Genomic DNA, 23,510 nt, shown 5'->3' with positions numbered 1-23,510 from the left:
GGTTATAGTGGACAGGCTTACGAAGTCTGCACATTTTCCGCCAGTGCGAGTGGATTTCTGTACGGAGAAATTAGCAAAGTTATATGTAAAGGAGGTTGTAAGGCTCCACGAGATACCGGTTAGCATTGTTACACTACAAGAAACTTGTTATATTGAGGCGGTTTTCAGAGTATTCTGAGGCGGTTATAACCGCCTTTGTTTGATACGGCAGACGGTTCCATAACTGCCTCAATTACTACTGTCGAAAGGCTATCTAGGGCGGTTAAAATAAAGCGCTGGTAGAACCGCTTACGATTAAATAGAGGCGTTTCATTCGGCGGCTATTACCGCCTTAGTTAGCAGAACAAGAATCTGGGGTGCAATCAAGGGCGGTTCATTTAACCGCTTGTGTATGACATATTCAGGCCTTTCTGAGAACCGCCTCATGTAAATATTTTGTGTAGGCGGTTTATGAAACCGCCTCTGTATATTATAGAGGCCATTTTTGTAACATTTAGGTGGTTTGTAAAACCGCGTGCATATAAAATCTGGGTTGCAAAACCGCCTCTGATCCAATTTCTATGGCAGTTGTAGAACCGCCTGTGAATTTATATAATATTTTTTTTATATAATTATGTAATTTTGTTAATGAACGTGTACCTAAAATCCTCCAAAAGCTAGTGCATTTAATCTGTTTTTTTAATTGTTGCATTTGACCATACAATTTTAACATCCTTGAATTAAAAGCATTATATATATAAATTCATCACAAGATTAAAAGCCCATAATTGCATACATTAACAAAAATCATACAACAAACTGTTTAACAACCATAAAAAGTCTCAACTGTTATGGAAAAGTCTTCAACAAATCCAACATGATAATGACAAAAAAGCAAGAACAATATCGATCCAACATCAATGACTACATCAACTATTCAAATTTGTGGTGGTGGTGGAATTTGATGGGATGAATACAGTCCTTCACAATTTGGGTCATAACTTGCATGAGAAGATCTTCTAACCCCGGGAGAACCCAAATCTGCTACCTGATACATTGGGGGGAAAAATCACTATAACTATCCATGATAAACCTGATATATGTGTCAATGAATTTAATAAAGTAACTATGACTATAACTAATTTTCTTGGCTTGCACATATCATGATCATTTGTGCCAAAGTGCAAAGATTATTATTATTTTTTTGCAATAGTGCAAAGACTTTATAAATGCAAAATAAAGGATATGGAATACATTATGGAAGAATCACATAAAACAAACGTACTAAGTAAAATGTACCAAGCTGTCCAGTATAATAACAATTCGGGTCAAATTGTATGGGCAGAATTTCACACTGATTTTCACCAAGCTGTCCAGTATAATAACAATTCGGGTCATAAAGAAAGGAACCAGAGTTTCACACTGATTGGCATTTTATTCTTAACGTATGGGCAGAATTTAAACAATAACATTTTATACTACTATATCATCAACAATACCAATCAGCACTGCAGAACATAAATATGAAACAAATATATATGCAAAAAATCTATAGTCTTGAAAAAAATTATTGATGTCCATGCATAGGCAACACAAATTTAACCAACTCTAATTCCAAAGTATGTAGGAAATTACGACCCAAGATTTACCTCATTTAAGGAAATATGAGAAGCCTGTTGAGCATTCAAATGTTGCATAATAGAAGCCATTTGTGCTTTCATGGAGTCAAATTCTCCTATTTTTCCTTTTAAACAGTCAAGTTCCTGTTTGAGGGCATCATACTCTGCTTGTGAAGGACCAGCAGAAGAAGATGATGCAGAAGTGCAACGGCGCTTACGCATTTGAGTTATAACCACCCCATACCCCATTCCTCTAACTCGCCCCGGGTGCTCCTTCCCCAACACTGTCTCAAATGCCTCATCTTCAGAAGTTATCTCCTCTATCTCTGCTTGTAATTCGTCCTACAACAAAATGTCAAACATTTAATTTAACAACTCTACTATAGCTTCCTAATTCACCAACAAAATACATACATTCTTTTCTCTAGCTTCTTCACACAGAAAATTGCCATCCTTTTTCGTATGCGAAATGGCCCACATTTCCCCCTACTAAATTTGCGTCCATGTTTTTGTTCCTAAAGCAATGTCGGTATATTAAATGTTAGTTAAATTCACAAATCAGAAATAGATTACAAGATTTGAAATTCGCATAAATACCAGGTCGTATTTTGTCCTTGCAATGCTTTTTGATCCAAGTGTATGCATAATGGTCTGCTTTGCTCTATTTCTAGTATTTATCTCACTGTATTTCTGCATTGTCCAGCAAAGCTTATTTAAAATGAGGTCAAGTTAACCAAATTAAGAAAATATATACATGCTTATGTCGTTACCTTGGCTTTATCACTTAACTTATATTGCAAAAAACCAGCCCATTGTTCTCTAGTCAGACCATCAGGATAATTCTCAAGGTTTTGCTCATAACTTTGATCTTTATGATAATAATAATTGCATAGCCTCCATCTGTTATCCTTCCATTTCTTTCCCATACTTCCCATACAATAATCGCGGTGGTAATCCAGGAAAACATTAAACTTTTTCTGCAATATGGATAATATAAAACAAAATCAATGGGGTGTAATTTCAGCTTAGTAAATGAAATTGAAAGAACATTTATACCGTTATGGTCTTCTCCCAAGCAATCTTCTTATAGTTTGGAGGTACATGAGGCCACCTATCGAAACATATTGGGAACATATTAGTGTTACATGCAAGATGTCCTAAAAAGCCATTCAACAGTGCAGCAGCATCAGAAACAGGCTGCTTCTCTTCATTCCATGGCACCATCACAAGCTTGTTATATGCAAGTACCAAAACGTCCCTAATGCGCAATTTTTCCTCGTTAACCCTTCCTTGTTCATCTATAACATATACTCATGTGATTTTTGTTAGTGAGACAATAATTTATGACATAAACAAACATGAATAAGAGAGTCAATATATGTGTTATATGGTATACCTATAACATCAACCACCCAATAATTGTTGCACACCCTCTTGGGCCGGTAGGGAGCTTGGCTTTCATTTTGTTGAGCAGATTCATTAGAAACTTCATCTCCTTGGCTTTGTACTTCACGTGGCTGTGTTTCCACACTTTCAAGCCCATTTCCTATGTTCTCATTGGCTTGTACATTTTGTGTTTGCAGGGTAGGAGTTGTAGAGGTTGTTGAAGCTTTTCTTGCAGCAAATCTCCTTGTACGCGACATTTCACCTAATGCATTTGTCCAAAATATAACATGCAAACATATATTTACGTATTTACAAATCATCCAATTTCAATATCTAGTGGAAAAAGTTCATAGTATGTTAGCATCACGATATTGAATGGCAATATCAAGCAACATCAATGCACAAACATAACATATGATATAAAGAAATCCATACATAACTATACCAAAAAAAACATAAGGAATAAAAACACATGCTACATGTGTATATAAGTAGACATAACCTACTCCCTAAACAAAAAATTCATATGTCTAAATCTTCATCCTCATTGTGAATATCTATCAAATTTTGAGTGTCATCATCTGTGGCAGGTCTTGATAATGTTAGACCTAATCTATCATCAACTAAAATTTGGTCTAAGTTCTGTGATGGGAATAGGTCAGTGGTTGTCATGATATCTTCGCCCATATCATACAAGTCTCGAGGCTTTACATGGACAGGTATGCACCAACCCTTTTCTTTCTCATCATCAACATAAAAAACCATCTGACTTTCAGAAGCTTTAACATACGGCTCATCATCTTCTTTCTCACCAGTATGTATCAATTTTGAAAAGTTAATTTGGGTAAAACCCAATTTATCTTTTTTATGCCCTCTATGAGTAGTTGTATCAACCCATTGACATTTAAACAAGGGCACAATGAACAAGCCATTGTAGTTAATCTCAATAATGTCAACCAATTTCCCATAGTAAGGGACTCCTCCACATATCATTTGGTCATCTCTTCTGCTTGAATAACTTCTTGTGTCAAACTTTCCAAAAACCCCATTATTTTGTGTTTTCAGGTTGTTATCTCGATCCAATGTTCGAAATTTGAACCCGTTCACATTATATGCATTGAACCTTCTTGCTTCATACATAGGACCTTGGGCAAGGGTTAACATAATATCTTTGTCTGCTTCTCTAATATTTTCAATATCTAAAGGAACCTACAACACAAAAAAGTAATAATGTTAGCACCGTGCAATTTTATTCGTGAAGGATAAATATTGTTGACCTTTATTGTGCAATAAAATACCTACACGTTTAGATAACCAATCAACAAACTCTCTATGAACCCGTTTATCTATCTCAGCTTGACTTCGATTAGTCCTTCTTAGTTGCCTCTTCACGTCCCTCCGAAACTCCCTAAACAAATAATTGAAATTATAACATGAATAACAATAGCATGCTTAAAAAAATCATTGAGGTTCACTTACTGGACGTATGGTTCAACAAGTGGACAATTCGTCAACACATGCCTATGAGCCTGCAACCTCTGCATTGATGTAAGATTGAAATATGATGATGCACCGATTGGCTTTCCTACTCGGGGAAAGATTTCATCCATGCGTGATTTATCTTGCGCATCATTAGGTACATCATCGACCCGCCCAGGTCGATTCCATCGAGTCTCAATATTATCTATGTACCTTGAACAAAATGTTAGAATTTCTTGCATTAGGTAACCTTGTGCTATAGACCCTTCTGGTCGAGCTCTGTTGCGCACATATGATTTCAATTGTCCTAAGTATCTCTCAATAGGATACATCCATCGATAGTGCACAGGACCTCCAAGCTTAGCTTCCTTAACAAGATGAACAATCAAATGAACCATGACTGTGAAGAACGATGGAGGAAATAACATTTCCATATGGCATAGGGTGACCACCACTTGACGTTGCAATAAATCCAATTTTTCAACATTCAACACATTGTCGCACATTTGTTTGAAGAATGAACACAACTCAATTAAAATGCTTGAAACATTATCAGGCAATGCTACTCGTGTGGCCAATGGCAGTAATTGCTCAATCAATATATGACAATCATGACTTTTCATCATTCCATTCAACCGCATAGAATCCACATCAATGCACCTAGAAATGTTGCTTGCATAACCATCTGGTACACTGATATTCCTCAATGTTGTTAGGAACATCTTCTTGCCTTGATTAGTCATTGCATAGATTGCTAAAGGATATTTTCCATCCTCAAGGTCATGCTTACAACCCATTCTTACAAGATCTTTTCTTGCATTCAAATGATCTTTTGACTTAGAGGCATCATTAAGCAATGTGTAAATGATATTATCACACATATTTTTCTCAATGTGCATCATGTCAAGATTGTGACGCAATAAATTATGCCTCCAATATGGAAGTTCAAAAAATATACTTTTCTTTTTCCATTGTTGGGTGCTGCCATGTGCATCACGGTCACTAGCGCGTCTTCTTTTTCTTCTTCCACTAACTTCGGGTGCTCGACCGAATGTCACATTAATATTTGCAACTTGTTCAAGTATTTCACAACCAGACAACAACCTTGGAGGATTACGCACATCTTGCTTTCCATTAAACCGAACCTTGTTCAATCTAAATCTATGTTTTTGGTCAAGAAAGCGTCGATGACCCATAAAACACCATTTTTTACTATGATAAAGACGACAAGGTTCAGAATCCAGGTTGCATGACGAGCATGCTTTACCAGTGTATGTGTTCCAACCAGATAGATTTCCTAAGCCAGGAAAATCACTAATCGTCCACATCAATGCTGCATGTAATTTGAACATCTCCCGTGTGAAAGCGTCATACGTATCTACACCATCCTGCCATAATTCTTTCAACTCTTTGATCAAAGGTTGTAAGAACACGTCAATGTCATTACCTGGCATTCTTTTACCAGGTATTATAGTTGAAATAATAAAAGCCGTCGACTTCATACACAACCATGGAGGGGTGTTGTACGGAATCAGAATGATTGGCCAAATACTATAACTAGCACTCATATTACCAAAGGGATTAAAACCATCGGTAGCTAAACCGAGTCGCACATTTCGTGGGTCTGAAGCAAATGATGTGTGCAACTCATCAAACTTTTTCCATGCTTCAGAGTCTCTAGGATGTCTCATTAAGCCATCATTGTTACCATGCATCGCATGCCATCTCATATCTTCGACAGTCTTCGTTGATAAAAATAATCTTTGCAAGCGTGGTTTAAGGGGAAAGTATCGAACAACTTTTGCAGCCACATTACGCTTCTTTCTTCCTTGTTGAGAACATGTATGTTCCCCTTCTTTAACAGGTGGTTTCCATCTAGATGTTTTACAAACCTTGCAAATTTGTTTATCTTCATCTTCTGCTCCCCAAAACAACATACAATTTTTTGGACAAGCATCTATCTTCTGGTAGTTCAATCCTAACTTGGTGATAGTCTTCTTTGCCTCATAGAATGAAGATGGAATCTTGGCATGTTCAAATGCATCATGCAAAAGCTCTAATATCATAGTCATGGACTTGTCAGTCATCTTACATAAGCACTTAATATGATACAACTTCACAATAAAGGAAAGCTTCGAATATTTATGACACCCTTCATATAATGGTTGTTCCCCTTCTTTTGCCAATTCAAAAAATTCCTTGTCACGATTTACTTCTTCATAATTTGTTCCCCCCCCTTGGGCAATGTTTTCATCCGACCCAAATAGTATGTCACTGTCATGTTGCCTATTTATGCCAAATGCATCATTGATCATGTCCAACATTGGATCTACATCAACATTCTGGTCTCCTGCACCCTGTGACTCAGCTCGGCCAGCAACATTACTAGTTGACCCCTCATTTGACTCTCCATGATAGAACCAAAATGTGTAGCCTTCAGGGAATTTCTTGCACAACAAATGATCATACACTGTTTCTTTTGAAAACCACTTTATAAAACCGCAAGGCGAGCAAGGGCATAAGATTTTGCCTTCGATTGCACTATGTTGAAAAGCAAAATCAATAAATCTCCTAACTCCTTCACCATACTCAATTGAATTTCGCGGTTTTGTAATCCAAGACTTATCCATTCACTCTGAAAATAAGGCAAGTATTTTTCTCAGTATCGCAGTTTATTATGTTGTGTTTTATGAACCAATTTTACAGCAGATGACAGTAATACAATATAACAAATGTAATACAAGCTCTTCTGAGTTTAAAATTAATAACAACTTACTTATTCTTTTTTATTTTTTTATTTTTTGTCTTATTGTTAAAATATGGAATTGAATCTTCTCGTATGTAATTGTATATATAAAAGGATCCATTTCCATAAAATATATAATCCAAAACAAATAAGAAACAAATAAGAAAAGAAACAAACTGTCACACTGTCATGGCATGATTACCCAATAGACAAAACATATATATATATACACACACAATGGTTTAAAAGGAAAACCTCAATTAAAAGAAGTTCAGACAACCTTGGCACAAGTGGCTTTTTTTTTTTTTTTGGTAAGCTCACAAGTGGCTTCAAACTGTCACACTCTTTGCACGTACCTGAAAACAACATATTCAAGAAAAAAATATATTATTTCTCAAGTTACTACTATGGCAGGGTGTTTATTTATAAAAAAGAAATATATAAATTAATCATAAAAGAAATTCTTATATTCTTTTTTCATAATATTAACGAAAATATGAGAAGATAGAGCTAACTATTAGAAAACATGAATTCTTTAATATATGAGAAGATAGAGCTAACTATTAGAAAACATGAATTCTTTAATCTAGGATATAGCTAAAACAAAATTAAGCAAAAAGGAAAGAATCGATTTTAATCTTGGATCTTATAATTTTTTAATAGGATAGCCATCAAAGAATAAAGGTACTCTTCATGTTGACGAGGCAAGTGATTCACCAAGGAAGAAAGAACGGAGCTTGTCTTTTAACCACATAGAATTCGGTTCAAACCCAGCACAAAAAGAAGATGCTAAAACAACATCAAATGAGCCATGGAAAGTAAGAAATAGAAAAGTACTCTCATAAAATACACAAACACAATATAATTCTGAAATTTTATCTGTCGTCAGTTTCAGCAATCTGTAACTATCATCAAAAGAAAGTTATAATTATGAACCAACAAAATATGCTCACAAATAAGCATCCAAGAAAAGGACGAGCAAAGATACCAATAATAATAATAAAAAAAACCTCATGAGAAGCATCTAAAACAAATTACCAATTAAGTCTATTTGAAGTCTCCAAAGTCAGATTGAAAGAGTATGCACAGGGTGTCTAGCAAATCAATGGCACAAAAGTCAAGTTGTTTTTCTAGTGGGTGTAAATTTGTAACACAAGTACTATGTGAAAGTTTCAAGAGCATTATAAAACTAAAGAAATAAAGACAACAACCATTAAACAAATATACAAGGAATACAAGATCAAGTGAACATACAGTTTGCAATCTCTCCCTTTCTTGTATTTTCTTTCTTTCAATTAGGCACATGTCACGTAATGAAAATCCTTCCTTACCTTAATTAGACCTAATAACTTACGACTGTTATGAATTTATAAGTTTCCCCTATTTTGTAGTAATATGACCATTTTAGTAGTTTTATTCATATTTTACTCGCATCCATGTAATTCTAAATAGATAGTAGGATTAATTCAGCAAACTCCATTCAAAATGGGGTAAAACAATGATGAGATATTGAGTATTATTTTGGGAGGTTTCTCTCTTCTTGGATAGTTAGACATGTAGTGTGATCAATCCTCTAATGTGATTGCTCAGTGTCAGGATCCTAACCATGAAATTTTTCTCTTATTCAATTCAATTTCTAATCTGCAGTATCCAATTTAAAGTCATATGTTGTAACCCAACCCATGGCCCAGCCCATCAGGGTACAACCCAAACGCATGAGGACCAGCCCAAGATATTTAGATGACTACCTCACATGATCTGAGGCCAGCTTGCTGATTATTGTTCTGATTTTATTTCCGGTTTAATTAAGATAGTAGTCATTCCTATTTTTAAGCGTTGTTATTTCCTTTAGTTGTTTCTTTTCGTAATCATAGGATTAGCTGTTGCAACAGCCTTCATATTTGAATTCTAGATTAGGGTTTACTTTACTATAAATATTGGAAGCAAACCTCAATGAAGGGAGAGTTGTTTTGACAGAATTCTTATCTCTCCTTCTTCTCAAATTCGTTCTCTTCCCTATTTTCCCTCTACCCCCTTACATTTGGTGCTTTCATTCCTGAACTTACCTCCATGGCTGAAAAGACTACACGCATGGCCCAATTACAAGATCAGATCACCGCTGTGGACGAACGACTTACAACGTTCATCACATCCGCCAATGAGGATCGGCAAACATTACTTCTGCAGATGCAACGAACCAACCAGGAGCAACTCGACCTCAGTCTCGATAAGTTCCAGCGCGAAATCACAGCTCTTCTAGAGACCCAGCGTCTCCAGCAACCTACTAGTAGCGTTCTTGGACCAGTTCCGCTTCGTACTGATCCAAAAAAACCCAAACCGGTCCGCCTTGTCTTCCCTCGGTTTGCCCAGGGCGATCCTACTGATTGGTTGTTTGCCGTCGACCAATATTTTGAGTATTACTCCATTACAGAACCGGAGAAGCTGTGTTTGGCTGCCTTTCACCTTGACCCACCAGCTCTCAGTTGGTTCCGCAATCTGTCTCGCGAGGGACTCATTGCCACTTGGCGAGACTTTCGCACAGCCATCATCAGCAGATATGGCCCAACAATTTATGAGGATCCCGCGGGAGCATTATGTCGTCTGACTCAAACCGGTTCTGTCCGGGAATACCAAGCAGCTTTCGAAACTATGTCAAGTAAGGTACACGGCATCACGGACGCTCTACGCAAAAGCATGTTTATCTCGGGTCTCAAACCCAAGGTACGCAGTGATGTGCAAGCACATTTACCTGAGACTTTCCATGCAGCCTGGGGCCTTGCACGCAATTTCGTTGAGGCTGAAGATCGCACAATTAGATGGGGACAACGTACCCACACTACCACCACCACTCAACCGGTCAAACCACCAACCTCTCAGTCCTCTTCTGTTCCAATCAAGCGGCTTTCCCAAAGTGAAATGCTGGCACGAAGGGAAAAGGGACTTTGCTACAACTGTGACGAACGGTATGTTTTTGGCCATAAATGCAAACATGGTTCTACTTTTATGTGCATGTTAGTCGATGACGACGAAGAAACTGCGCATGCCGAGGAAACAACAGAAGAAACTACTCCTGACAACCCTGAGTATCCTGAAATCAGTTTCAACGCCCTCTTTGGTCACCATTCAACCAAGGCTTTTCGTCTCACGGGCACTGTTAAAAGCACCGCTGTCCAGATACTGATAGACAATGGCAGCACCCATAACTTCATTACAGAACGCGCTGCAACCCACTTGCACTTACCCATCCAATCCATCAGCCCATTTAAGGTCCAAGTGGGCAACGGAGACAACCTATTTTGCCAAGGAATGTGTACTAAGGTTCGTATCAACCTTCCAAATCAACACATTTTTGATATTGACCTCTTTGTGCTTGAACTTCAGGGCGCGGATATTGTCCTCGGTGTACAGTGGCTATCCACCTTGGGACCAGTAATAACAGATTACCACACACTTACCATGACCTTTACCCACCAATCTAAACCCATCATTCTTCATGGCAACACCAGTTTAACACCTTCCGCCATTACCAATGCCCAACTACACAAACTAGTAGCCCACGAACCAATCCAGGCCTATCTCATGTGTATGACCACATCACAGCCACGTACAAATCCAATGCCTAATATTCCACACACCATCTCACCCATCCTCACCGAATTCCAAGATGTTTTCTTTAAACCTACCAAACTTCCCCCACATAGACCAACAAACCACCATATCCACCTTCTTCCCAACACAAAGCCCATACAGGTAAGGCCTTACCGGTATCCCCATTATCAAAAAAATGAGATTGAGAAGTTGGTCTCCGAAATGATACAGGAAGGAATAATACGCCCAAGCACTTCTGCCTATAGCTCACCGGTCATACTAGTCAAGAAGAAAGATGGAACCTGGCATTTTTGTGTTGATTACAGGGCCTTAAATGCTATCACGGTCAAGGACAAGTTCCCAATTCCCACAATAGACGAATTATTAGACGAACTACATGGTGCATCAATTTTTTCCAAGCTCGATCTACGGTCCGGATACCACCAAATACTGATGGATGCCTCTGACATTCACAAGACAGCCTTTCGCACACACCATGGCCACTACGAATTCCTCGTGATGCCATTTGGTCTGTCCAATGCACCATCTACCTTCCAAGCGACTATGAATGAGGTTTTTTCAGCATTTTTACGAAAATTCGTTGTAATTTTCTTTGATGATATCTTAATATACAGTCCCACACTGACTGCCCACAAGGAGAACCTACAGACGGTCCTTTCCACTCTAAGGGAACACTCATTTTTTGCCAAGCAGTCGAAATGTTTGTTTGCCCAAGAGCAAATCCAGTTTTTAGGTCACATTATATCTGGTAAAGGTTTGTTACCCGACCCGGAAAAAATTAGTTCAATTATTAATTGGATGCAACCTAAGAACGTGACCCAGGTACGCGCTTTCCTAGGATTGGCTGGATATTACAGGAGATTTATCAAAAATTTTGCAACTATAGCTGCCCCTCTTTCAGATTTAACCTCTAACACAGATTTCCACTGGGGCGACAAGGAATCAGCAGCGTTTGAAAAATTAAAGCTATTACTCACCACTGCTCCTATTCTGATTTTACCAGATTTTTCTATTCCATTTATTTTAGAAACAGATGCATCCGGTGTGGGTATCGGAGCCGTTTTAATGCAGCATGACAGACCTATCGCGTTCTACAGTAGGAAACTATCCCCGGCAATGCAAAAAAAATCAACCTACATACGCGAAATGTTTGCTATTACTAGTGGCGTGGCGAAATGGCGACAGTATTTATTAGGCGCTACTTTCATCATTCGTACTGACCATAAAAGCCTGTTTCATCTCATGAATCAAGTTGTTCAAACCCCAGAACAGCAACAATTCCTGTCACAACTGCTGGGCTTTTCATACACTATTGTTTACAAACCAGGCAAAACAAATGCAGCTGCAGATGCCTTGTCCCGGTTTCCAGAAGGAGGTCATGAATTACCTCACTCCCAGCTTGCCACAATCACCGGACCAACATGCAATATCACACACATTCTACAGCAGGAATTAAAGCAAGATACCTACGCTATTACAGTTATCCAGGGCCTTATTACAGAACCAAATAAATGGGAAAAATGGAAAGTAAAAAATGAGCTGCTTTTTCACAAGTCCAGAATTTATATTCCGGACCACTCCACTCTGAAGGAGAAACTACTCCACGAGTTCCATAGCTCCATGCAAGGGGGACACTCAGGTATCCAGAACACATTCCTTCGCCTCAACAAAGCTTTCACCTGGAAGGGAATGAAGCGAGATGTTAAGAATTTTGTCAAACAGTGTGAGACATGTCAGAAAGTGAAACCACAAAACCATTCCCCGTACGAATTATTGCAACCCATTACCCCACCAAACACTATCTGGACCGAACTCAGCATGGATTTTATTACCCATTTACCTAACTCTAACGGTTTTAGTGTTATTTTTGTTACTGTTGACAGGTTATCTAAGGGAGGCCACTTTGTACCCTTACCAGCCAACTTCACTGCAGCACGAGTGGCCAAGGCATTCTGGGAATCCACCGGGAAGCTCCATGGGTTTCCAAAATCCATCATCTCTGATCGGGATCCAGTCTTTCTCAGCAACTTTTGGCGAGCGCTGTTTGATCTGCAAGGAACACAACTGCGTTACAGTTCCGCATATCACCCGCAAACCGACGGACAAACTGAACGTGTCAACAGGTGTTTAGAGCAATACCTTAGAGCTTTCGTTCACGAAAATCCGAGCCACTGGTCACGCATCTTGAGCTTTGCTGAGTTTCATTTCAACACCTCCTTCAACAGATCGACAGGTTATACCCCGTTCGAGGTCACGTTTGGTGTTCCCCCACCGAACTTGCTCACGTACTGTCTCGGCTCCAGTCCTTTGGAAGCCATTGATACAGATCTGTCAAACAGAAATAAAATAATGGAAAGCTTAAAGCAAAATCTCAATCAAGCGCAGATAGCAATGAAGGTTTACAGCGACACAAAACGCAAACATTGGGAGTTCAAAGAAGGAGAAATGGTTCTTCTCAAATTACAACCTTACTGCCAGCTCACGGTCCATAAAAGATCTTCCCAGAAGCTCGCACTCAGGTACTACGGTCCGTTTAAGGTGCTGCAACGCATCGGTTCCGTTGCCTACAAGCTTCAACTACCAGAGTCTTCACGGATACACCCGGTGTTTCACGTTTCACTGCTCCGGCCGTTTGTCTCACCCACCTCGTTCAAAGTCTATCCACTACCACCCAACGCAAAGGAGAACAGCCCTCTTCACCTTGCCGTCGCCATCCTTGGAGAACGAAAGGTTTGGAAAAAAGGGAAGCTGGTTAAAGAGGTCTTGGTCCAATGGACCGACGGTGCACCGGAGGACTCGTCTTGGGAAGAAGACTTGGGACAAACTTGCGCAGCGGACTCACTGTCACAAGCACCGGCTGAGGATATGGAGCAAGGAACTGATGGAAATACAATACCCATTGCTAATGACCACGATGAGGGTATAGAGCATGGAACGGATGGAAATGCTAGGCTCAATGATAATGCCCATTCATTGGCCCCTCCTTTCAAGTCTGCCTCGAACACAGCAACCGAGGACATTAACTTTTCATCTGATCTTCACGCTACTCCACCTCGAGACACAACCCAACGGATGGATGTGCAACTTGACTCCACGCGGCAGGCTCTAAGTGGACGGCAATCCAACGAAATCTCCATCCATGCGGACATGGATAATTTAAAAGGGGCAGGTGATGTTGTAACCCAACCCATGGCCCAGCCCATCAGGGTACAACCCAAACGCATGAGGACCAGCCCAAGATATTTAGATGACTACCTCACATGATCTGAGGCCAGCTTGCTGATTATTGTTCTGATTTTATTTCCGGTTTAATTAAGATAGTAGTCATTCCTATTTTTAAGCGTTGTTATTTCCTTTAGTTGTTTCTTTTCGTAATCATAGGATTAGCTGTTGCAACAGCCTTCGTATTTGAATTCTAGATTAGGGTTTACTTTACTATAAATATTGGAAGCAAACCTCAATGAAGGGAGAGTTATTTTGACAGAATTCTTATCTCTCCTTCTTCTCAAATTCGTTCTCTTCCCTATTTTCCCTCTACCCCCTTACATCATACTGACGGAACATCTACTGAACGAAGTTATCATAAGTTGTTTCTTCCAAAACCCAGTTTCACATTTACTAAAATCAACCTTGAAACCCCTCAATCCCCCAATTCTTCTTATGAACATACTGTTTGCAGTTTCCAAACAGCTAAGAATCAAGTCCTTCATCACCATAAGTGTGGTTACAAAACACCCTTACCCCATCATAACCTCACTCCTGAACTATAAATTTTTCTCAATTTTTAATACCCTCTAACTTTCCTGAACAGGTAAGGACCAGACCAAACATCTGTTTTGCTACCCTGCTTTTTATCTGGGACTGGGAAAAAGAGCTAAAGTAGAGAGACAAATATCACACCCAATTTCAAAACTGTAAGCACCAAACTATTTTTTTTTTATTTAATGACCTTCTCTTGTTTTTACTTAATTTCTTCTTGTGTTGTAAAGCATGGCAACAGCTATAGATATCTACAATAGCAACATGACACCAGAATTCTTAGATCCTTATAGTGAAGAGCTGATGAAAGCACTAAAGCCTTTTATCAAAACATGTTAAATCTTAACTCATAGTGAGAGAGAAAACATTTTCATTTTCATAGTAAAACAAGTTAAAAGGAACAATACCAATTTATAATTAGCTATAGTCCTACGCTACAAATAACCAATTTTATTTTTCGCTTTGCATGAATTAATAGGTCCGGTATGAATTCAAAAACTTTTGTCTTTTCTTCTTTTTTTTCTTTTTCTTTTTATAAACTATAAGTATCTTATACGGAAAATAATTTTATTGGAACAGAGAACATGTACCATTTGAATTAATCCCTTTCTAAAACTCGGGAATTTTCTAGGAAGAATCTCAGGTGAAGGGTGGACGACAGCATAGAGATCCTATGTTGTTCCCTAATGAAACAAAGACACAGTACAGTTGTCAGTAACCCATGCTTATGCATAGCAAATCTTTTATAATCTAAAATGTTTTATTTCTTTTATAGCATGAGTGCACGCATCCCTCTCCTGCTTGAATTGTTAATCATATTGCTCTAATATTCAACAATAGTATCTTAAACCACTAACATATCCACAGAAAGGGGAAGGTTCCTTTGTACAAACTATACCTTAGCTGTTACCATTATCCCAATTTCGTACCACAAGAAGGATACTTCAATTTTGCTTCCTCATCTGAATCTAAGATCTAATTAGTATTAACTATATTTAAGCTTTACTACTATATATATATGAACCTATTAAAGCATCCAATGAGACTATAACAAAATATTAGCTTTCTTGCCTCTATACACAAGTCTAATCTTCTTGTAAAGTGAAAACACTTTCATTTCCATAGTAAAACAAGTTAAAAGGAACAATACCAATTTATAAAAATGCTGAGAACTCAAATAAAACCATGGCTCGAACCTCAAACCCCAAAATGTGAAGACAAAAGGGCTTGTGGAAGGTCTGGATGGGATAAAATCGAACATGCAAAAGAAGTTTGTGGAAGGAAACAAAAAAGAAAGAAAATGCAGAAGACTTCGAATGCAAAAGAGCACCTGAGTAGTTCAACTGATTACTGTCGACAGTCGAGCAACTCTTCGAGCAAGTTTCGGTGTCTGAACGAAAAGATTAAAAACAAAAAACATTTTAAATAGGCACATTCAAAGATTAAAAAAAAATTTAAATGAAAACGAAGCATTCTCTAGTCTCTACAATTAAATCGAGTATTATGAAGGCACCTGAGTTTTGGGAAAACCGTGCCTGAGTACTAAGCCCTTCACCACCGGTGACCTTTGAGAGCTACCGTGAGAACACCACCAGTGACCTTGATGTTCCTTCACCACCGGTGACCACAGAGAGAAATTTACAAGCGGTAAGAAGGGAGCTCTCAATTTCAAGAGAAAGTGAAAATGAAAAAAAGGTAAAAAAAAAAGAACCTAAACCCTAATGAAACTGAAAGGAAAGATAGAAGTTACTCTCATTTTTCACAAGGAGGGAATCGAGCCCGCCGAATGAAAATGAAAGAAAAACCTTTTTAAATAACACCTAAATTTTTCATTACTTGCTTAGGATTTTCAGTTGGATCAGTGGTTTCATTATGTCTCTCAACGAGGATGGTGCAGGTTCGATTCCTCTTGCACGAATTTTTTAGTTTTTTTCGATTCTTCATATATTGAGGCGGTTTGATTAACGGCCTGTGGATATAAAGGAGATGCAATTGAAAATAAACGCCTGCCAAACCGCCTAAAATAAGCTAATTTATAGGCGATTGTCTTTTAACCGCCTGTGAATTAAATAATTTTCAGGCTAATTTTATAAACGCCTATAAGACCGCCTGTGTATTTAATGAATGCAGGCGGTTACAAGGAAACCGCCTGAGTAATATCCTAATATTCAGTCGATTTACTAAAACGCATGCGTTACCGCCTGTGAAAATAATTTGGAGGCAGTTCTATATAGACCGCCTCAGATATTCCGTCGCAGTATACAATTTTTCTTGTAGTGTTAGTGATCAGGACCCGAAATTTACTTCTCATTTTTGGGGAGCCTTGTAGCAGGCTTTTGGCACTCAGCTCAGGCTGAGCACTGTGTATCATCCGCAAACTGATGGTCAGACTGAGAGGACCATATAGACACTTGAGGATATGCTGAGAGCTTGCACATTGGAGCAGGGCACTGCTTGGGACAAGTATTTGTCATTGGTGGAATTTTCTTATAATAACAGTTTTCATTCCAGTTTGGGCATGACACCGTATGAGGCATTGTATGGACGAAGATGTCGTACTCCTACTTGTTGGACTGAGGTAGGTGATAAAGAGAGATTTGGGCCAGATTTTGTGCAAGAAACTACAACACAGATTGAAATGATCAGAGAGAAACTTAAACATGCACAGAATCGGCAGAAAAGTTATTATGATAATAGACACAGACCGTTGGAATTCGAGGAAGGTGATCATTTATTTGTGCGGTTATCTCCAGTTACGGGTGTTGGCCGTGCATTGGGCGTGAGGAAGCTGAATCCTCGTTTTATTAGGCCGTATCAGATAATGAAAAGAGTGGGATTAGTGTCCTATCAGCTTGCCTTGCCCCCATGGTTTTTGAATTTGCACGATGTGTTTCATGTATCGCAGCTGCGGTGTTATATTCCGGATGAATCACATGTGGTGATACCGGATGATATTAAGATTCGAGAGAATTTAAAGACTCCTGTTGGTCCTATTGATGTCCTTGACCGCAATGAGAAGAGGCTGAGAAGCAAAAATATTCCAATGCTAAAGATTCAATGGGAAGGACATACACCTGAGGAGGCTACTAGGGAGCGGGAGGATGAGATTCTCTGGCTGTATCCTGAGTTAGCGGACAGGTATGGATTAATTTTGCGGACAAAATTTCAAAAAGGAGGGGTGAATATAACCCCTCTCACTTCTAAATTATACATTAATATATTAAACATGGATTAGAGGGGAAGATTAGTGAAAGTCCTGAAAATCAGGTCAAAATACAAAGGAAGGGTAAAACGATAATTAGCCAAACACGCAACCCTAGGAAGGTAAAATTGAGTAGGAAGTCTCAAATGATAAAAATAACCCTGGAAATGGATTCAGAGCGAAAAATTGAGTGGATAGACAAGTTTCGGAAAATTTAGTGAATAGTGTTTTTATCGAGTAAAAATACCGCGGTACAGTTGCACCGTAAAACGTGCTGATTGAGTTTTGAAATCTAGGTCTTGAATACAAGTTATAAATGGTGTATAGGACTAGGAAATATGTTTTTCTGATGAAAATTGATGGAAATTAGTAAGTTTGGGGAAATGTGCCTACAACACGCGTAACAGCTTAAAACTGCAATTTCTCCGAATGACCGGAAAACTCGGGATTCATCTGATCAAAGGTAATTAAAGGACAATGTTTAATGTTAAAAATTAGAGTTTCTAAATAGGTTATGAATTTGCGGACGTTTAGCAGATTAAGCGGGAGTTTTAAATTAGTTTGAAATCGCGTGAGGTGGCGGTGGGGCCCACCTCACTCAAGTCACTTAAGCCACATGTCCCTTGTACTATTCATCATCACCTTCTCTCCTCCTTTCCTTGAAGAACCCGCAGCCTCTCCCTCTCTCCCACCCTATTTTCATTTCAAATTTCTTTCCCTTCTAACTTCATCAAATCATCATCAAATCAAGTGAAATTTGTCATGAAATCTATTGGAAATCACCTTCCAAACACATTGGTGGTAGTCTTGAGCCTTGAAACCCACTAGATTTTGAGAACCCCCCTCCCCCCCAAACCCGCGACCCTTTGGTGTAGATTTGTGTTCATGGAGTTGTTTGGAGCTCCAATGGTTTAATATATCTTGAAGGAGTCCTAGGCCAAGCTATTGAGTAAGTTTCATCACTTTTTATTGGTTGGATTGTTGATTATAATTCATGAACACTAAGTGCATTTTGTATGATTTGTGTAGTTAGAGAGCTCAAATGAAAAATGTGTATTAGATAAATATGTCTTAGAATGATGTGTGAGAGTCATAAATGCAATAAAATTTATTGGTGAAAATTGATGATAACTTAGTGAAATTTTTAGTGTGATGCCATGAATTGGTGAAATTGGATTGGTTATGTAATTGTGTAATTGAGTTGTTGGATGTTTGTATGAGTTAATAATGTGATTGTATGAGGTGTGGAATAGTTGAATTGAAGTGAATAAACCTTGGTGTATGGTGAGGTACAATTCGGCCATGTGAGGAAAAATAGGAAAGTGATGTTGTGAAATTGGATGATTGATATATTGTGTTGTTAAATGGTAATTAGAAGGGTTGTGTGATGGTTGGATGTTTGGGAAAGTAAAGGAAAAATTATGGATTGTGTAGAAACGGAAATTGTGCCTAGAGTGAAATAAATGGCAAAAATGACATTGGGATGGTGTAAAATGAAAAGTGGCACCTAAAATGACATTGGCTTAGAATGCTTAACAAAAATAAAAAGAAAATGAAAGAAAATATTTGGTATTTTAACACTATAATGGCCGAACCACACCCTTGGTAGGGGTGGATTTTGACGTTTTTGGATTTTGATAGATTTATCGTGTGTTGATGATACGTATATGGTCTTTGTAGGTTGCCTTTCTTGGATTTGAACCCCGAACCGTGAGCTCGGTGAGTTGCCCTTGGTCCTGGACCAAAAGGGATTGAGGTAAGTCTTTTGGAACCATGCATATGTACTTGATGAATTGCATGTGTTGGTGAATAGAAAATTAATGGGAATGTCCTCTGTGTAGGCATTCTGTTTGTGTACCTAGCTCGGGAAATATACTGCATTGGAGTTGTGGGAGAGGATTATACAGGTAACCTCTTGGTACTGGGGTTTGATCCCCTTGTGTGTTCCACCATGCCCGTTGAGGGTGATGGTTAACCAACCTAAGGTTTGGGTTCCATGGACGTCTTTCCTCGGATAAGAAGATATCAGAATCGTGATTGATTTGTCAATCGAATCAGAATCCTTATTTCCAATTGACAACCCTCTCTAAGCGATCCCGCTTAGCATTTGATCAAAGATGATGCTTCTACTCATACAATCGCAGAGTATCAGTCTGCTTGATTTAAGGTCATAGGGTCAATCAACCAAATTATAAAATCTGATGATTAATCCCTTTCCATAATCGCAATCGCGAACCTCAGATTGAATATCCACGATCGCACGATATCAATCTGAGTTTGGAAGGGAAACAAAACTGATTTGAAATAAACGCAGACCCTCAAGACTAATCCATGGAATCCATTACCCTTAGGTTGATTAAAAGGTTCTTAGCCTCGCATGGCTAAGGTAAACATAATTGAAATAAAAAGAAGAAGAAGAAAAAGATGAAGAACGCGAAGAACGCTTCAGAGAAAATACTTTGATCCTCAATTTCGAAAATTATAGAATGAATACAATGTTTCCTACTCTACCATCATATACCCCTACCCAAAGCGGGTTAGGGTTCAGTTCTGACCGGCCCATATGTCTAAAATACGAAATAAAATTCACAAAATAAAATAAAACTTCAGCAAAACGTGTCCTACTTGGCGCAAGAAATAGACTAGCTTCCAATCCGAATTGGGCTTCGAGCTCTGTATAAGAATTGTAGCCCTTGGTGTTATCTGAAAAACCCAATAAGAAAAGAGTCAATCCGACAACTGTGGACCAAGATATGGCCAAAATACAGAAGTAACGTAAAGCTGAAAAATTCTGACGAAAATAAATTAAACCCAATTAAAAACTAAAAATGTAAATTAACTCAAAACATCATTTTTTTTCAAATAAATCCTAAAAATACTAATCAAGAGTAACAAATAAGTGTAATAAAATATGAGTTATCAATGGTAGGAAGTGTATATAAATAATATAGGATAACATGCTCATGCATATTGTATGTGTGTTGGTACATAGGATGTACCGTGTCTCTGGCCAGTAGACTGTTTGCCTTCGGGTGTTACGGACTTCCACTGGATAGGTCTCCGTGAGGGAGTTCCAGTTGACCTGGGGTCGTGGTGTGTGATCCGGATAGGAGCACACTAGGAAGTCTCAGGTGGATATAGATAGAGGGTGCCTTGGTTTGATGTTCTGGGAACACGCCTTGGTTTGAAACCCGTAGGCTTATATGCCGAGCCAATAGGCTGGACTTTGCGTGGTTTTGGCATCGACCATTCCAGCTTCGTCGTATTTTGTATCCATATGCTCCCCTATTTCACTAAATCCCTTGCTTTATCCCGTTTTTAGATGTTATGTTATGTTATTTGTATGCTTCGAAGTGAGCCATTGGGCAGAGTATTCTCCAGAACCTCTGAGTTACTGAGATATATTCGTATATCTCACCTCGCTTCGGGGGATTTATTTCAGGAGGTGGCAGTGGTGTTGGAGCGGCGGGCAAGAAGCCCGCAGGATGATTTAGACATAGGATTCCATTTATTTTGCATTTTGGTGGCCATTGGGCCTAGGCTAGACTTAGGGCATGAACATTGTATATAAATTTAGGATGATGTATATTGTCATATTTGTTCATGCCATCTTTTGCCTAAGTCTAGTTGCATATGTATTATGTTCATTTTGGAGGTTTGTTTATTATGTTGTAATTGGAGAATTTATGGCTTATTATGTAAATTAGAGGATTTTAATTATTACCTTTGGACCTTGTGTAATATTGAAGCATATGTAATATGATGAAAGGGCAATAGGCCTATTTTAGGATTATGATTATGTGTATGTTTAGAAAACGCATGCTAATGGATCTTGATGATTGAAATGTGTTAAGTTTCAATAAAGTAAGCAATGTGATATGAATTGATTAATTGGATATAAACTGTGAAGGGTTGTAAATGTAACGCCCAGCCACTTGCAAGCATTAACGACTATCCTCACACACTAACACGAGACTTTTCAGCGTGCTTTGTCCTCACTCGCACACTTCCCGAGAAAACTTCCCAGGAGGTCACCCATCACTGAATTGCTCCAAGTCAAGCATGCTTAACTGTGGAGTTCTTCTGTTCCGAGCTACCAAAAAGTAGATGCATCTTGTTAGTATAGGTAGTACAAATTAATTCTTATAAGCTATTATCAGTTGTGCTGTCCTATACCAGCACAATCTCTGGAATCCCTCTCTTTCCGGTGTTATTCGATTCATTCATCTACCCCGCCGCTGGAAGCCTGTCAAGAGCCGCTCCTTGTCTGTGCCTCTTTGCACCGGCGATCACTCCCTGCCCTCGTCAGCGCCCGGGATGTTACAAGTGGTGTCAGAGCAGGGGCTCTCATCCAGTACGGAGTGGTTCGAGGACGAACCAGGCGAAAGCTGGTGGGCATGTAACATCTCGGGCGCTGATGAGGGCGGTGAGTGATCGCCGGTGCGCAAGGGCACGGACAAGGAGCAACTCCTAGAAGGCTTCCAGCGGCGGGGTACATGAATGAATCGAATAACACCGGAAAGAGAGGGATTCCATAGATTGTGCTGGTATAGGACAGCACAACTGAGGATAACTTATAAGAATTAATTGGTACTACCTATACTAACAAGATGCATCTACTTTTCGGTAGCCTGGATCGGAAGAACTCCAAAGTTAAGCGTGCTTGACTCGGAGCAATTCAGGGATGGGTGACCTCCTGGGAAGTTTTCTCGGGAAGTGTGCGAGTAAGGACAAAGCACGCTAAAAAGTCTCGGCTTAGTGTGTGGGGATAGTCGTTGATGCTTGCAAGTGGCCGGGCGTTACAGTAAGAGCACCAAGGCATTGTTGGTCTTTGTGTGCCACTCAATGATTATTCGGTACAAATCGAGGTCAAAAAACACTTTTGCAAACTTGGGGATTATTGGAAAAACAAAGGAAACTCTGGCAAATTTTCAAGAAATTGGCAGAATTTAGGTGAACTTTGGGAGAGCATATCTCCCTCCATAGAGGTCCGATAGGGACGTTCCATACGCCGTTTTGAAGCTTGAGATGTCTTCTAGCTTGTGGTAAAATTTGATATTTTTCTGGGTTGATAATCGACCTGTAGGGGGCAGAGAAAAATGACTTCCCTGTTGGCCCTGCACATGGGGCTGATCTAGAGCGAACTTGGGGAAGTTATTCCCGCTTCGTATCTTGTTCAAATTAGGTGTATGATTGTCAAATTTAAGCTTGAGGTGTCTAGTTTGTTGTATAAAAATATGAGAGCAATTGGGTGAGTGAATTTTTCAGTATAATTGATTGAGTGAAGGATGTTTGGAGCTGTTTTGGTGTTGGCTGGCAGATTTGCTTGTCCAACTTCAAACGGCGATATCAGGACAAACGAGAACTTTATGACTCGTGTAATAGCTTCCTAGAAAGATAATTAAGTCTAGAATAACATACTAAAAGATGGGAGGCTTTCGTATGCAGTTTGTCTGCAGAAAATTAAAGACCAAACCATTTTCGGGTAGGTAGAAAACGTAAAAGTGAGATTTTAGCTAAGTGGGTTTATGGGAACCGCTTAGTGACTTGAGAGATGTAATATATGTTATAAAAGTAGTTTAAATAATTATTCCGCAAAGAGTTTACAGTTACGGTCACAACTTTTATTGATTACGTTTCTTATTGTTTTAAATGCTCGCGTAATAAACAGAAAAAGTTTACTCGCTTTTTTATAAATGAATTGTTGTGATTGTAACTGCGCTTAATAGCA

At 38.9% G+C, this 23,510-nt stretch overlaps 2 protein-coding genes across 2 annotated transcripts; both read right to left on the bottom strand.

Annotated features, from left to right (window-relative positions):
• Positions 1-916: 916 nt before the first annotated feature.
• Positions 917-3,241, bottom strand: LOC133306875 (uncharacterized). Its single transcript, XM_061507250.1, has 7 exons — positions 2,995-3,241; positions 2,655-2,896; positions 2,369-2,575; positions 2,196-2,288; positions 2,048-2,113; positions 1,629-1,940; positions 917-1,027 (listed from the first exon to the last, which is right to left on the bottom strand). The coding sequence occupies exons 1-7, from the start codon at positions 3,239-3,241 to the stop codon at positions 917-919; spliced, it is 1,278 nt and encodes a 425-aa protein (XP_061363234.1).
• A 265-nt stretch (positions 3,242-3,506) lies between these two features.
• Positions 3,507-7,093, bottom strand: LOC133306873 (uncharacterized). Its single transcript, XM_061507248.1, has 3 exons — positions 4,464-7,093; positions 4,287-4,392; positions 3,507-4,193 (listed from the first exon to the last, which is right to left on the bottom strand). The coding sequence occupies exons 1-3, from the start codon at positions 7,091-7,093 to the stop codon at positions 3,507-3,509; spliced, it is 3,423 nt and encodes a 1,140-aa protein (XP_061363232.1).
• Positions 7,094-23,510: the final 16,417 nt, after the last annotated feature.

This window comes from Gastrolobium bilobum, unplaced genomic scaffold (assembly GCF_033153095.1).
Source record: "Gastrolobium bilobum isolate Gb01-03AN ecotype WA unplaced genomic scaffold, APGP_CSIRO_Gbil_v1 utg12082, whole genome shotgun sequence".
NCBI lineage: Eukaryota > Viridiplantae > Streptophyta > Magnoliopsida > Fabales > Fabaceae > Gastrolobium > Gastrolobium bilobum.
The sequence above is the reverse complement of the archived record's forward strand: the minus strand, read 5'-3'. Positions and strand labels throughout refer to the sequence as shown.

Coding starts and splice junctions, on each gene's coding strand:
- LOC133306875 (XM_061507250.1), bottom strand. CDS start 3,241: ATGTCGCGTACAAGGAGATTTGCTGCAAGAAAAGCTTCAACAACCTCT. Junction 2,897..2,994: donor TTGGGTGGTTGATGTTATAG/GTATACCATATA, acceptor TATATGTTATAG/ATGAACAAGGAAGGGTTAAC. Junction 2,576..2,654: donor CTTGGGAGAAGACCATAACG/GTATAAATGTTC, acceptor TCCATATTGCAG/AAAAAGTTTAATGTTTTCCT.
- LOC133306873 (XM_061507248.1), bottom strand. CDS start 7,093: ATGGATAAGTCTTGGATTACAAAACCGCGAAATTCAATTGAGTATGGT. Junction 4,393..4,463: donor CTTGTTGAACCATACGTCCA/GTAAGTGAACCT, acceptor TTATTTGTTTAG/GGAGTTTCGGAGGGACGTGA. Junction 4,194..4,286: donor TTGATTGGTTATCTAAACGT/GTAGGTATTTTA, acceptor TTTGTGTTGTAG/GTTCCTTTAGATATTGAAAA.